This window comes from Hydra vulgaris, chromosome 08 (genome assembly GCF_038396675.1).
Source record: "Hydra vulgaris chromosome 08, alternate assembly HydraT2T_AEP".
NCBI classification, from domain to species: Eukaryota; Metazoa; Cnidaria; class Hydrozoa; order Anthoathecata; family Hydridae; genus Hydra; species Hydra vulgaris.
In genome coordinates, this window is record NC_088927.1 from 5,341,646 (window position 1) to 5,358,217 (window position 16,572).

At 29.1% G+C, this 16,572-nt stretch overlaps 1 protein-coding gene across 2 annotated transcripts in view; it reads right to left on the reverse strand.

Annotated features, from left to right (window-relative positions):
- Positions 1 to 6,079: 6,079 nt before the first annotated feature.
- LOC100211796 (L-threonine ammonia-lyase) overlaps positions 6,080 to 16,572 on the reverse strand; it is a 71,934-nt gene continuing 61,441 nt past the window's right edge. The window contains exons 11-12 of one of the 2 annotated variants that reach the window (XM_065802537.1): positions 16,065 to 16,122; positions 6,080 to 6,279 (exon numbers count right to left, since the gene is read on the reverse strand). In XM_065802537.1, coding sequence (XP_065658609.1) covers positions 6,157 to 6,279; positions 16,065 to 16,122 — 181 coding nt within the window. In that variant the 3' untranslated portion in view covers positions 6,080 to 6,156. Of the gene's footprint in view, positions 6,280 to 16,064; positions 16,123 to 16,279; positions 16,435 to 16,572 lie in introns of those variants that run through there. The other variant, XM_065802538.1, reaches the window with a different exon arrangement.

Consider the following 16,572-nt stretch of genomic DNA (forward strand, 5'->3'; position numbering starts at 1 on the left):
CACTGAAAATCCATAACTTTGAAGTAGAGTTTGTTTTTCTTTAACATTTTTCAACCTCGATAATCTTTCTTTTCTTTTTTGAGATTTGTGATGACAATTCATTTTTTATTTGACTACTAAATAAGATTTTATATAACTTTGCATTAATTATCATTCCAGTAAATAAAACATTCTGTATATGATATATCAATAGTATGTATTAAAAAGCAATATGTGCAACAAATTTTCTTAAGCATTAGCGTAGCGAGGGGATACCATGGTGGAAATGATTTTTTACATGTTTTCTAAAATATGCATTATAAAACATTATGAAATTTCCGGTAATGCACTTTTTAAACGGGGAGGGAGGGGAAGGGGGGTTATGTAAATTGCACTTTTTTGTTTTTTAGTAATGGCCTTTTTGCGTTTTTTGTATTTACGATGTGTATTTTTCTACCAACTCACTTTGCTTTTACTTTTTAAATGTATCTCGCTTTTGCTTTTTTTAATGTATGCTAATAAAACTAGCCCAGTGTTCAGATCAGCCCCCTAGTTCACCGCTTTTATTATATTATATGTTATAAAAAAGAAGCAATATACTGTTAATGAACACACTTGAAAGCAATGTATGCTGCTTATTTTGATACAAAATTAGACGACTACTTGAGCTCAACAATATCGAGCTTAACAATATATAACTTGGGCGCAACAATATCGAGCTTAACAATATATAACTTGGGCGCAACAATATTGTTAAACTAGCTATTCTCCACGACAGTTGGTTGCTATGCTACCCTATGCTACCCTATGTTTTTTGGTAATCCAATGATCTTGCTTGAGCACAATCATAGGATTAGCAAACAGCATTATTCAAAGATTATTATTTATTTTCTGCCTTTAACTTTCTTTTACTGCCATTAGAACTGGAAGTATACCATATCTAAATGTTAAATCCACTTCTCGTTGAATACCACACTCAGATTCAATTCCAGTACCCAAGAAGCCTGATTATTTGCTTGAAGAAATAAACACGGACGCTAAAGACACATATGATGACCAATGCTTTGTATATGATCGTGACATCAATTGATGACAGATCATTTATTAATGACAGATCTCAATTGATTTTGCAAAAATTTAAGGTCTGTCATTAATAAAACAAGTTAAAACTATGATAAAGACATCTAAATTGCAAAAAAAAAACCAACAGAAAACAAAAACAAAAAAACATCCTTTATATGTAAGAGATGCGCCTCTTAAAACATGATGTAAGTTTTTTTTGACGGGATAAATAAAAACCGATCCGGTAAAATGTTTGATAATTTTAAAAACGGTTTGCCTATTATAATTTGGTAATAATTTAGAGTAAAAATTTAACTATGTTGTTTGCATTTTTATACCAACTTTTTTTTTTGAAGCAGCAACAAAATATTTGAGCTACCAAAAGATTTTGTTTTCACATTTAGATCGTCAAATACGCCAAAGCATATTCGACAATGTAAATACGCCAAAGCATATTCGACAATGTAAATTTAAAATACAATAGTTATCAGTTTTAATCTGCATTTCTTAATATTTAAACTACTGTGCGTGATTGTTGAGATATTAAAAAATACAGTTTCCGTGTATTTAAATGTTTATATAATGTTACTGACAACATATAATTATATTCAGCCGAATAAAATTTTATTATCAAGACGATTTTTAATTATTTTATTAATTTATTTTATTTTTTATTTTATATATATATATATCTTTAATGAACGAATAAATTTCCAATATACTTGTAAAAAATATATTCTTTAAATTGTGAATTAAGTATGTAAAATTAGATTTTATATATTTTAGAGTTAGACATGCACACACATATTAGTAAATACATAAAAGAACGAGTTAAAAGTACAAAAAAATGTTTTTATTGGTTAGATTTAAGTATTGTTTTTTAGCATTAATACATTTTTATTAGTAATTGTATTTTAAGTATAGGTGGTTCTTATACAATGAAAAGTCAATTTTTTTAAAAAATGAATTTTTTGCGAAAGAGATATTCTTATTTAAAATTCAATTTTCATTCACGTGGTAGTATTATTTTTTTACAGTTTATGTATACTTTTTAGAGTATTGACGATTTTGTACAGGTAGATTTAACTTTTTTGCCAAGCAACGGCCTTAGCGACCAATTTCTTTTTTTCCATGCTTTATATAAGGTTACTTTCTATATATATATATATATATATATATATATATATATATATATATATATATATATATATATATATATATATATATATATATATATATATATATATATATATGTTATACTATATATATATACTATATATATATATATATATATATATATATATATATATATATATATATATATATATATATATATATATATATATATATATATATATATATATATATATATATATATATATATATATATATATATATATATATATATATATATATATATATGTTTGTGTGCCACAAAATTTGAAATCAATTTTTGAAAGCTTTTTTCTCAACCAATTTTGCTCAAATTTTGCACACTAAATCATTTTCGATGACAATACAAGGAAATGGAAAAATTTGACCAAAAAAAGTTAATTAAGTTAACAAAAATTTAATTTGTATTTCCCCATACATTTTATTTATTTGATATGAATTGCGTATTACGTCACAAAAATCATTGATTTGCAAATTATTTGCAGTTTCGAAGACATTAAAGCGCAGCGATTCAAAACCTATTGTTTTTAGTTATTAAGTAATAAGTCTTAAGTTATTAAGTTAAAAACCGATTGTTTTAAGTTATTAAGTTAATAAGTCTTAAGTTATTAAGTTAAAAAAGAAAAATTTAGTAAAAACAGTAATTTTTAAATTTAAAAAAAAAAAAAGCAGTAATTTTTCCTTCTACAAAAGATAACAAAAAAAGAATTTCAAGGCCCAATAGAATTCTGCTTGCATAAAGCATGGATTTGAAAAAAGAATTTTTTTTTGATTTACTAGTTTTATTAGTCTCAAAGACCTTTTGCTTTTTTAAAGTTGCCTTATATGTCCATAATTTTTGGAGTTTAACTTAAACATGCCGTAAGATGTGCATCACGTTGAGCAGCCCGATCTAAAGCCACTTTTTCTGCTCCTTCTCTAAAATACACTGATTTTTAGGAAGATGAACTTTAAGGCGGATAATAGTACGTGACATTTGACCAATTGGATACTTGAATACTCGCCATAATGCTTCAGGTGCACTAACATAACGGCAATCTAAAAAAGTCTTTACTTTGTCATGACTAATTTGTTCGTTTATTAAAATATTTGTGCAGTCACGCCCCATGAATAAGTATTTGTAGAAATAATTAACAACCTTTACAGACATGCAACCTTCAACATTAATATGGATTTGATATTTCATTGATAACCATGGATTGAAAGGTACAACCCAACGGTTATCTACATTGTTGCTCTTAATATTGATAACCAGGCCATTGTCACGACGCCTGTAACGTGGATAACCATTATAAACTGCTACTGTGGCATTAAATTTTTTAGGACATTTTTTGCTGCATATTCCATCTTTCATCCAGGGAGAATTTGGATTAAATATTTCGCATGGACCAAGAATCATGCAAGTTTTTATAATGCCATAAAGTTCACTTTAACATGATAGACCTTTAGGTTACTTGAGTAACCAAAAGGTCTATCATTTGCAGTCTGTCTTTAATTTTATTACCAGGAGTATTACTACTACAGTCACAAATGAATGCAAAAGAAACTTAGGAATTTAATTTTTTCTTTAAAGTTACTTTAAAGAAAAGATTAAATTCCTACTCTAAAGTGAACGTAAGGAATAATCAATTAACTTTTATAAATCATTGTTATTTAAAATAAAATTAAAAAAAAAAAAAAACTAAATCAAATAATTAATGACAAATTTAAATAAAATAAAAATAAATACAATTTAAAATTATAAAAACATATTTTAAGAACATAACTGTAAAGAGACAAAAAACAAAAAAACAAAACAAATGGTAATATTCAATCTAAATAAAATTTAAAATAACAAAAGCCTACAATTTTAATAACAAAGAAGTATTGGTAATTTTGAAAATAAAAGAAAAACGCTATATTTAAAAGTTCCCTCAAAGGCTTGACAGATGCTTTTGCTAATATTCCCATACTAAAGTGGAATTTTTTAATGGTTGCATCAATTTGTTCTTTGAATTGGAGATATTGATCTATAGTGACCGGTAACAGCTTAACACGAGTTACTGGTTGAATCTCAATACTTCCGATTTTAAAGTGTAAGTTATTTGGAAGTTTTTTTCTTAGTGGTTTGAACACTATCAGTTGCGTTTTACTGGAGTTAATAGTGAAACCATAATCAACTCAGAACTTATTTGTATCTCCAAACGCTTTGATTAGTTTCTCAGTAACAACTTGTTGTGAGCTGTCTGCAGCTGATAGGGTAACGTTGTCTGCAAATGAATGAGACTCAGTTGTTAATGATTGTGGAAGATCTCTTATGTAGATTTTAAATAGTTCAGGGCTAAGGTCACCACCTTGAGGTATGCCTCTTGTTATCGACTTCCAATGAGTAATCTTATTACCATTTTTTCACCCTCTGAACCCTTCCTTCAAGCTAATTTTGAAAAAGTTTACCAGCTTTTTGGCTTAGTCCTATTTTAACAAGCTCATTTAGTAGATTTTGATGTGGAACACTATTAAATTTTTTTATTTTGTCATTAAAAAAAAGAATACAATGCCGTATTATATAAATAAAATCTACATGACCAGGGCTAAAAGAAGATATTTGCCTTATCACTACGCCCCGCGTAATAATTTTGTCAAATCTATTAATAAGGTGCCAACAAGTTTTCCTTCATTTAACGAGCTGTACCAGGAGTTAGTTGCTGTTATTAATGCAGTTTCACAGTTGGAATTCTTTCTGATTCCAAATTGCTGGGTGGGCATTAATTAAATTGGAATAAAATGGATTGGTATCAATTATAAAAAAATATTCAAATTCATTTACTTTAAAATATATATTATATAAAAAACCTTTAAAATTTAACTCATTAGTTTAACAACTGGATTACCATTAAGGTCAAAAACTAATAAATAAAAGTTAAACCAGTTATTTGTTCCTAAGATGAATTAGAACAATTTACGTATAAATTTGACAAATGTAAGTACTTTAATTTTGTTCTACAATGATTGAAATAGAAATGACTTTTTGAAAAATTTCGAAAAAAAAAATTAAAATACATTTTGAATTGGGGTTGACCACCTTTAAGATTTATTTTTGAAATAGGGCAGCCTCACAAAGTTTCTACATAGAATTGTTCCCGTGTTACACATATCTTAGATGGTTTCTAGTTCTACTCCTCAAAATCGGTGTTTTGGATTACTCCCATGTTTTCCTGATTTTCTATCTCATCCCCATGTTTTTCTCGACTCAAACATTCAACAATTTTTTAATATTTCGGTTAATCTCTTTATTTCTCTGTAATTCTATTTTCTTTTCTTCTGTTAACTCCAAAACTTTTATTAAATATGGTTGCTTACAGCCTTAAAATTACTTAAAAAAATATTTTACTTATATTTATACAAATTAACAGCGTCTTTCTTATAAATATTTTATATATATTTAAATACATGCTTCGAAATTTGTTTTGATTTTTTCAAACGAGCAAAAAATCACTTAGCGATTTTTTGCTCGTTTGATAAAATGCTAAGAATCTTGCAGTTTTGTTAGTTACTTAATTTTAAAATTAAAAAAAAAATAAAAACTACGACAACCGATGCTTACAATAAAAATATAGCTTGTTCGCTAATACATACTTCAAAATATACCAAAAAGGTAGTCAAGTTCTAAAGTCCAAATAATTTTTTTTCCTGCTAAAAACGTAAGCACATTGCGGAATTGAAAAAAATTTTTCTTTTAAAATGTAACACAATTATCTAACATGTGTTTAAAATGTTTAACAATTTTTGTTTAAAATTTTTTTTACAAAAGTTTATTTTTAAAAATGTAACACATGATACAGGTTATTTTGTTAAAAGTTTTGAAATAAATCATATCAACAATTAAACCTATATAAATAAAAATGTTAGAATTTACAAAAAAACACGTAAAAATTTTCGATTTTAAAAATATCTCAGGAGTTATTAATTTTCGGATTCATCATGTATAGCGTAAGACAACCATTTAACATCATCGTATTTGTTTTCTAATTTCTTTCGCAATTCACAACCATGTTCGTAATCGCGAACTTCACAAACCACTTTAATCTAAAATTATATTTATCAAAAACTAATTTTATATCGTAGTTATGGCGCACATTATGATATATATATATATATATATATATATATATATATATATATATATATATATATATATATATATATATATATATATTTAATGTTATTTCTTTGTTTACTCTTAAAACTTTCTAAAGCTTTTGTGTGTACAAAACTTAGCCAAGTGGCATTGATTAGCTGCTTATTATTAAAATAATGATTTCAGAAGCAAATGATTTTAAACATTCTTTGCGTAAATAGCAAATAAATTTAACAATTTGAAAGTAATTTGATGATATAAAGTTTAATATGTCTTAGACATAAGCACCTTGTTTAGTTATTAAATTCTAAAGGTTATCTAAGACTGCATCCACTACATCCAAATTCGAAACTAAAATAAAAGTGAATTTACAAGACCACCTCTTGAAAGTGTTTATAGATATAGACATGAATATATTGTTTGTATCCATATTCGTATAAGTGTTTTTATTAGTGTTGTTACAACTATTAAATAATTCGATTGTCGACTAAATCGACTAATATGTTTTCTAAAGGCAACTCAAATCGACTAATACATTTTTGAAGTCGACTAATAGTCGATTTAGTCGAAGTTTAAAAAAAATTTTTTTTTTTAAATAAATAGTAATAAAAATAACAAAGTAATTTATATTTCCTTTCTATTTTTTAACATAATATTTAACCATGAGCGAGATAGGTTTTTTCAAACCGAGACGAGACCGAGACGAGAAGTTAGTACTTCTCGTGAGACCGAGAACGAGACGAGAAATTTAACAATTTTTGAAAACAAATTTATTAAAATCCAAGTAAAAAAAAAAATGTAAAGATGGCTTTGACAAATAGACACAAATGACATTTGTCAAACGTAAACAACTTTTTTAAATATTAATTTAGAATTTTTTTGCCAAACTTTTCCAACAAGACAATGTTTTCTCTGATTAAGATGATTTGTTCTACTTTTTCTGGGTGTAAGTTGTGTCTGGATGATTGGACGACATTTCGACCTGAGCTAAAAACTCTCTCTGATTTAGTTGAACTTGCTGGAATAGCTAAAATTTGTCTAGCTAATGAAGAGAGTTCTGGCAATGTATTTGAATGCAATTTCCACTAATCAAGAGTCGGAAAGTCTTTTTTGGCATCAGGGAGATATTCATACTGGCACATTTCGCTCAAAATAGGATTCAGTTCAGATGTTGGCTCTTGTGTTTCAAGTCTGACGTTTAACTTGCGCTTCAGTTTTGAATTAGGGGATAAATCTGCTGAAAGGACTCTGGCAACAGGTTGGCACTCAACATTATCCTTAACCTGTGAGGCTAACCATTCTTTTGTTGTTTGAAATTTTTTGAAGAGCTTCAAGTGAAGTCCCTTTAAAGCAGGATTTAAGTAGTTTGCTGCAGCACTCAATAAGTTTCCAGTGTGACAAAGAGGAAATCTTTTCTCAATGCAGCTTTTCAAGTTTTTTGCATACAAGACACCGTAGCCATTTTTTCCATCCGTCTCAATAAATTGATCAATTATGTCATGGATTAAATAAAGAGAATCGGCGACAGTGTTAATTGTTGGAATAGACTCAGCCGACCACGTTTCTGTAGCTTCTTTAAGTGGTGCCAAAAATTCTACTGCTCCCTCGATTGATTTCCACTGTGATGCACTGATGGTCTTTGAAGAAAAAATATCTTCATTTGCGCATAAGCTGATAATTGCACTCTTTAAATGTAGGACAGAAGTCATGCAATCCAGTTCACTTTTCCAACTTGTGTCAACAGATTGGCGTAACTGTCTAAAATTGATTCATTGAGCGTCTGATTCTGATTCAAGCAGCTCAGCTGCAGCTGTTGACTGATGAGTTAAAGAAGCCAAATCTTTGCATGTTTGCAACCTATCATCCATTCCAGCAGTCATTCCAAATGAGTCTCGAACTGCACATTGCAAAATATGATTGTTGCACAAGTATTGGTCAAGGCGCATTGACAATTTGACTGCAAGTTTCATGTTTCTCGCCTGGTCGTTCACGCAGTACATTGGCAAATCACCAGGCAAATTTAGTTCTTCTAAGAAAAAATCCAGCTTTCCTTCAATTTAGATACCTGTGTCTGCCTGGGAACTGTTGGACATGGGGTGTCCAGTGATGTAGTCTCCAATTTTCGTCAATAGCATGAAAAGTCCAAGAGATGTAGCTGTCCTGAGCTCTAGAAGTCCAAAGGTCAGAAGTAAATGCAGCACTTTTTAGATTTGGCGTAATCTCCGTTATTATGCTCTTCATTCCAGCTTGAACTTCTCTTGACCGAATTGAAAGCTTTCTTGAATATGCTGTTCTGTAATGAAGGCTCAGTTTAGGGTTTGCAATGTCAAACAATTTCTTGAAACCTCTTCCTTCGACCGCTAAAAAGGATGCCAGATCAGTGCAAAAGTAATCCAGCATTGCAGAGTCAAACTGTTTTTGAATGGAATTGTCTTTGTCATATTTGGACTTTGTTTCAAGCATTTCGACCATGGTTCGTTGTTTCTTCTTAGGAGGAGGAAGAAGAGAGTCGTCAATTTTTTCAGAATACTCAACGTAATCTTGGCTGTGTTTTTTTTCGAGGTGGCGATGAAGTCCGCTTGTGTTTCCATCTTTTGTTTACAAAGACTTTTTGCACGCCTTGCATTCAGCACCGTCACTTGTTTTTTGAAAATATCTCCAGAATTTGTTTTTTCTTGGTGACATTTTTGATCGTTGAAATGAGGCAAAAATATTTCTTTTCAATATGAACAATATGTGTCAAGTTGAATTCCACTGGTAAACTAATGAAATTAAGTCGAAAGTGCACCATTTTATACAAAACGTTTTTGTATTTAAAATCTAATTAAAAATATTTAAAATCTAATTAAAATTTTACAATTAGATTTTTTTTTTAAATCTAATTAAAAATCTAATTAAAAATTTAATTTGTTTTTGTCAAAAACAAATTAAATTTTTAATTAGATTTATTAAATTCACGGAGTCAAAATATTAATTAATTAAAAAAAACAAATTATTAAGCATTTTGTAAATCATAATAATTTTTAATTTGGAAAATAATATAATATTTAAGTCTCGTTCTACTTCTCGCAAGAATTTTCTATTTCTCGTTTCTCACGAGAAGTCCCATTTCTCACGAGAAACGCGAACGAGACGAGATCTCGCTCATGGTTAATAATACTATTTCAATAATAATGGAGGAAACAATATGAGAGAAAGGCTGCAGCAACAACGGGACAATCTATCTCCAGACCCTAATGATTTAGAGACCGTCTTAAATACTTACTATCAGTGTCACAAAATGACTTTAATTCGAACCATTTTTTCCCGAAAAAAACCTTCGGGGGTATGACAGTACAAGTATGTAGGAGTACATTAGAGTTGATTCAGAAATCTTTTATCATCGCCGTGAAAGAAAAATCGATTAGTAAATTTTGATTTTTTGGCCTGTTGAAAAGATTATTTATCAAATGAAATAAAACATTTTTTACATCAAAATTGTAAATTTTTATCACATAAGTTACTAACAAAGATAAGCAACTTGTTTAAGTAAGAGTTCCTAGGCCCTTTATTGATTTTAAAATTCCAGAAAAGACCTGCAAACAGTTTCATTGTGTCTTTTGAGCAAAATACAAGTGCAAAACTATTTAAAATGCCGAATCAAGCAAAAACTCATAATGACAACAGAAAAACTGTCTGTTTTCTCTGTTTGAAAAAAGCTAACAGGAAACTGAATGACTCTATGGTTAAACGCTGTCAAGAAGTTTTTGGAAAAGCTACCAACTTTGAAGATCAAAGAATCCCAATTGGTATCTGCGAGACTGTCGACAGAGCCCTGCGGAATAACATTTAAAAGTCTTAAAAATGGTTTATTAACTCAAAGACAAGAAAAAATATCCAGATTAATACTAAAGATAAGATTAAACACACACATCCCGAAAAGTATGATGGCTAGCCATTACTTGCGCATAAAGAAAAAAATATTTAAAGACTTATGCAAAAAAATTAGGCTGACGCAGTTTGTCAATTTTTACCCTAACCCTAAAATTGAGGACCAAAAAAATGACAATATGTCGAGTAATCTAAAGACAACCATGGTTCATTTGTCATAAAAATTAAAATCTGGTTACACTGTACGAGATAAAAATTAAAATCTGGTTACAATGTTACGAGAGGAAAAATTGAATTTGAAGTTAGATGGTCTCTACAACATTTTCAACATAAAAAATATGCCGGTTGAATAAAATGATGGGTAAATACCTATCAATGTTCCATTAAATGATATAAATATGATTATTCATAGATTTTATTTCTTCTTGTTAAAAAAGAACCATTTTTGGTTGTTTTTTTTTGGCACTGTCAGTTTCCAAATGATACAAATAGCATCACAACTTTCAAAACTGTATAAGGATACTAAGTATTTAAAGGGCTTACAGTAGAAACAGGAATGGAGTAATTTCATTTCATTTGGCTAATTTATAGGGCTTCAAAGTGAGGCTACTAGAGGAACCGTTGTTACTGTTTTTGAAGAAATTTTCCTTAATTCTTTCAGCCTTTGATAATTTTTGTACCTGTTATTAAACAAAGCAGAATTTTAGACTTGATAAACAATTTTAGATGAAGTTTGGCAAAATGGCAACTCACCATTACTTAAAATTATTTTGAATGACTTTTTGGCATAACTTTTGTAAAATTAATCAATTTTAAAAAATTCAAAAAACCCAATACATTGAAATTTTACTGCAATTCTAATTGTCTAATAGGGTAAATTGATAGAAACATTTGATCACCTTTTTGGTTTAAGTTTGGAAGCTTTTACTTAATCATTTTAAACTAGAAGTAAGTTCTGATGAATTCTTATTAGTAGACTAAATTAAATCTAAATCAAGCAACTAGAATATGTGTAAGCATTTGTAGAAGGTTTAAAACTTTTGTAAGTCATGCGTCATGCGTCATATCAAGTCATTTTGTAAGTCATGCATCATGCGCACCAAGCAGCAGACCACTAAGCTCTAACCAGACTGAAGAAAAGCTGTACTCTCTTTGCCTGACAACAATCTTAAAGGGGTTGCCTCACCACTGCACTAAAGGTTCAAAATTTGAAATTTTGAAAAAGATGGTGCAGACTGACTCTAAAGTGGAAGGAAAAACTGACAGCATCCCTCATTGAAAAAAAATTGCCTCCCCTAAAAAAAAATTGCCTGCCCCACAGGGCAGAAGACCAATGCTCCTCACTCCTGGACCTTTCTGCCAAAACTCAAAAAAACCCTATTCTCTCAACAACCGACATGGTAAAGGTTCAAATCAACACTGGTCTATCCAACAACAAACAGAAGACTTGCATTAACTCTCAAAAAGTCATTTGGAGCAAGGTTGGAGGAATCAAACTTCAAGGATGAGTTTGCTAGTGTTGAAAAGAAGTGGGAGTCCTTTAACACATCAACTATTTATGATGCTTTAACACATCTTTATTATGAAGTCCTTTAACACATCAACTATTTATGATGCTTCAAAAAAAGAGATCTCCACAACCAAGGTCGTGCATTGCATCAGTCTGTCTGAATTTGTTGCCTTAATGTCTGAGGAAAGAAGAATTTTAATCAAGCATCATCACCAAAATTGGGATTGATGATGGTGGAAATTTTTTGACGTCAAGTATCAATCCAGTTCACATCCCTACTGCTGGTGTGACATCACATCAGCCAATTTGCAGTCAAAAGGAAAACCAAGAACAATTGAATCAATAAGAACTCAATACCAGCTCTATAATTCACATTCAAGAAGAAGCAAATAAAAAAAAGCAAAAAAAAAGCAAAAAGCAGGCAAAGAAGTACTTAAATGTGATTTGAGCCTCAAATAGGAACAAAACAATTTGAACAAAAACCACAAAAATGGTTCTATTTTTTTTTTTTTTTTTTTTTTGTTATTCACCTCCACAAGGCTGAGAAGGCCACAACAGATGAGGAGGCTACTTAATAGTGGTTTTAACCTTCTTTCAACTCTTTTACTCCGAAACACGAACCTTTGACGAACAAGGCCGCTGTGCGGAGAAACAATTTGAGTGCAGTTCCATTCCCACCACAGGAACGTGGTGGGAATGGAACTTGGAACCTCTCGCTTATGAAGCAAGCACTTTACCACTATACCACTACCGCATTTTAACAAGAACATATGAAAAGAACATATAGACAAAATTTATGAAAAATCACATTTATATCATTAAATGGAACATATTTAGTTACCATTTTATTTAACTGACATATTTTTTATGTAGAAAATGTTGCAGAGACCATCTAACTTCAAACTCAATTTTCTCTCTTGGACAGTCTAACCATTTTTAACTTTTATGCCAAATGAACTGTGAGTGTCTCAAGATTAGTAGACATATTGTCATTTTTTTGGTCCTCAATTTGAGGGTTAGGGCCAAAATTTGCAAACTATGCTGAATTTGGCTTTCTTGCGGAATTTGTGACTTAAGGTTTCATAAAAGAGTATTTAGATAAAATTATAACTTGTTGAGTTTTTTCCAAACTATGTGACAATATTTTTTAAAAACCTCATTTTTATAAATTTATGTTTTTTGTATCAGACATAGCTACTTTCATTGATTCATTGCATTTTTAAATCTTATTTTACTAAGTTGTACTAGAATCACACTAACATGACTTTAGCCCACCATTTGACCCCTGCCCCTCCCATCCTCCCAAAAAAACTTAAAGTCATTTTAGTCATTTTCTATTGTAAAACATTATTATTATTAATTACTAAAAAATAACATTTATATTCCAAGTTATATAATAAATACCTGGATACTTGTAGAGTATTGAGAAGCCTGTCTTTATTTTGTGTTCTCTTAATGAAATCTTGAATTAACTTGATGTGGTCATTTATAGTGGCAATCATTATAAGTGTTCTTACACAATTTGATAAGTATGTAAAAGATTTGGAAACATTTTCATTTTCACAAGCTTTGATGTCGTTTACTTTCCAGAGCAGACATTCCTCCTTAGAGACCTCCCACAGTAAAAACAAAAGGTAAGACTGTTGATTGAAAAAGTCTTTTAATTTTGATATATGAACAATTTAAATCTGACTTTCAAGCTTCTGTTTATCCAGATCTCTTAACTATGGGATATCATAACAATGCAGTTTAACATGTTGGTCTTAACTTCAGTTTTAGTTCTTTATCAACTAAAATAAAAACTACATGTTGGGGGAACAGATACAAAGTATGATGCATGAGGCTTTGGTAAAGAAACCCTTCTTATGGCTGCAAATTCTTTTCTACTGTTTGTTGCTAAAAAACAATATTGAATGCTATTAGAACATTTGAGGAGCATTAAAGATTTTTAGAAAGAATCCATGAAAAAGTACATTGTATTTGGTTGCAGCTTTCAGATGACTTGATGTGTTTTTGCTGTCTCGGGATTAACACGGTAGTACCTTTGAGTTATCTGAATAACCAACAAGTAGATACAATCAGCCATAAATCTCATTTCATGATGAGCTCTAGGTTTTTTAAATGAGACATTCGATAACTCAACTTGTATAAAAACGATAGAAGCTGATAAATATACCTAAATCACCTCTCAGGAAAGTAAACTTATGATGAACTGTAATACAATATACTTTAGTATCTGAGGCAAGTTTGAACAGTAATGAGCTGGGCCTAAAAGTAACTTGAGACTTAAGCATACTTAAAAGAATTGTGAAGTTTGAGATTCAAACTTCACAATTCTCTTAAGTATGCTTACATCTTTGTAAAGCTGAGGTCATAGTTTATAGAAGTTACTGTTATATTATATACTTGCTTGAATATTGTTGTTGAATATATCTTTTACAATGATATTATCAATCAAAGAAGTTGTTTGCATTGATTGGAAATGATCCCCACCACATCTCTGGTACTACCAGAGATGTGGTGGGGATCGAACTAGGAACTTCTTGTTTATGAAGCAAGCGCTCTACCACTACACTACTACCGCATATTTTGATGAATTTTGCAGTATGGCATAAAGCACTATAATGCATTAAGTTTTTTTTTTCACTATTAGGAATCCATTCTTTTATCTGTGAAACCAATGTAGTCTACAGGACATACTTGTACTGGGTCAATCTGCAAGAGTGGCAGTCGTAACATTTGACACTCTTTAAGCTATTTAAAATGAAGTGAATATGGAAATGATTGAAACTTTCCAGAAATGTGAAATACTATCATATAAATTAGTATGAAAAAGTTAAAGCAATAAAGTCTTAAACTTTTTTTAAAATTCATCTCTACATAGCGTGACAGTCGCAATGCTTACTTTTTACCACTTCTGAACAAAACAACTTTGGCAGACTTCATGCAGCAAACGGCATGGTAAAAAAAAACAACCATTTAGTGTGTGTATATAGCACATATTGATATTATTATATGCCGAGTTTTATAATTTTACTTGAAGCTTTACAAGCATTTTTACTTTTTTTTTGTTGTGACGGTCATAACCATGGTTGTAACGAAAAATCCAATATTAAAAAACAGCAAATAAAATAACGCAACCAATGATGTAAAAAAAAAAGTATAAATGATTTTTAAAAACCATGTAAAATATGTTAAAAAAATGTACTGTAACATTATCAAAGTTCTTAACTATGGTTTTACAATACGAATTTTAATGCTACACAGCAGGACTGTAAATAAACATTTAAAGTTTTGAAGGGTTGCATAAACACAAAACACGTTTATGCAACCCTTAAAACTTTAAAACCATGCTATGGAATGATAAAACGATTATTTTTAAATAATTTTTTTGCTTAAAAGTATTTTTAAAAAGTTAAAAAAAAGAGTTAACGAGTTTACTATGTGTTTTCATAACTTTTTTACTTTCTTGCAGAATTGCCCTATATATATATATATATATATATATATATATATATATATATATATATATATATATATATATATATATATATATATATATATATATATATATATATGGGGAGGGTGAAAATTTTAGTCCAGATCTAATGCATGGCACAGTGATCAGGAGTAACTTAAAATTATGCTAAAATTAATTTTTTTGAAAATATTTATTTAAAATTGCTGAAAATTCGCTCTATGATGTAAAAAAGGTAGACAAGAAAAGGAGACTAAAAATTTTTAAAATAGAATAAAATATGGTCAGGGGATCTTATAGAATAATTTTGTTTCTAAAAAATAAAAATAAAAAAGTAAATTTTGAAGTAATTTATTTCTATCAATCAAAATTCTGTCCTTAATAAAGAATAAGTTAAGTTAATTTTTTTTATAAAATAAGCTTTTTAAAACCACATTATTTCAAAATAGGGCAAGTTGGGGCAGCTAACTTTTTAAGTTTCTAATTGAACGATATTAGATATATTTAGAAAGTTCTGTAGAATTTGCTTTGCTTTTTATATCTAAAGAAGTTATCATGTTTATATTAAACTGTTTAAACCGATATAATTAAAACCGATATCCTGTGGTAATGTTCTAACGTTGCAGATGCAAATGTTCTAATGAGTAACAAATACAGTCCTATTTGTTGATATGTTTCGTAATAGGACATTCAATCTTTATAAAAAAAAAATGTATGAAATTGTTGTTAAATTATTTTTTCTAGTTTTTAGAATGCACTTAATTAATTTTTGCTCTTTCATAATAGACTTTAAATAACTTGTTTGCTTTTAAAACTAAAAACAATTTAGAAAGAACTTCACAGTATGAAAAATGGTAATAAAAGATACTACTTACTTCAACTTTAAATACTGTTGTTTGCAACCACGCTCTTTCATGGAAGATATCTTTAACACTAGGAACAAACATAAATACACAATAAACATAAAACAAGATAATAATAATAATATAATAATACAAATAATAGGCATAAATAATATCAAAAGAACTAGAAAGTTTGTTTAACTTTTATTTTAACAAATATTTCAATTTTTGATTTATAAAAATGAAGGAAAAAACTATTTGAAGCTATTACCATAAATTAATAAATAGTAAACTTTCCTTTGATGTAGTGATATAGTCACTTGTATGATGTAGTCACTTGATTGTTACTTGCTAACAAAATGGTGTACTTATAATGCTCTACAGTAGATAAACATGTTCTTGCCTATAAAAAACCTAACATTTCTGAAAAATATTTTTAAGCGTATACTTTTTTTTCTTTCCTTTTTTTTAAAAGCTAGAGACTGCTATGAATCATATTACTCTTTTTTTTTGTGGATCAATTTTATCATTTTTAGCAAAG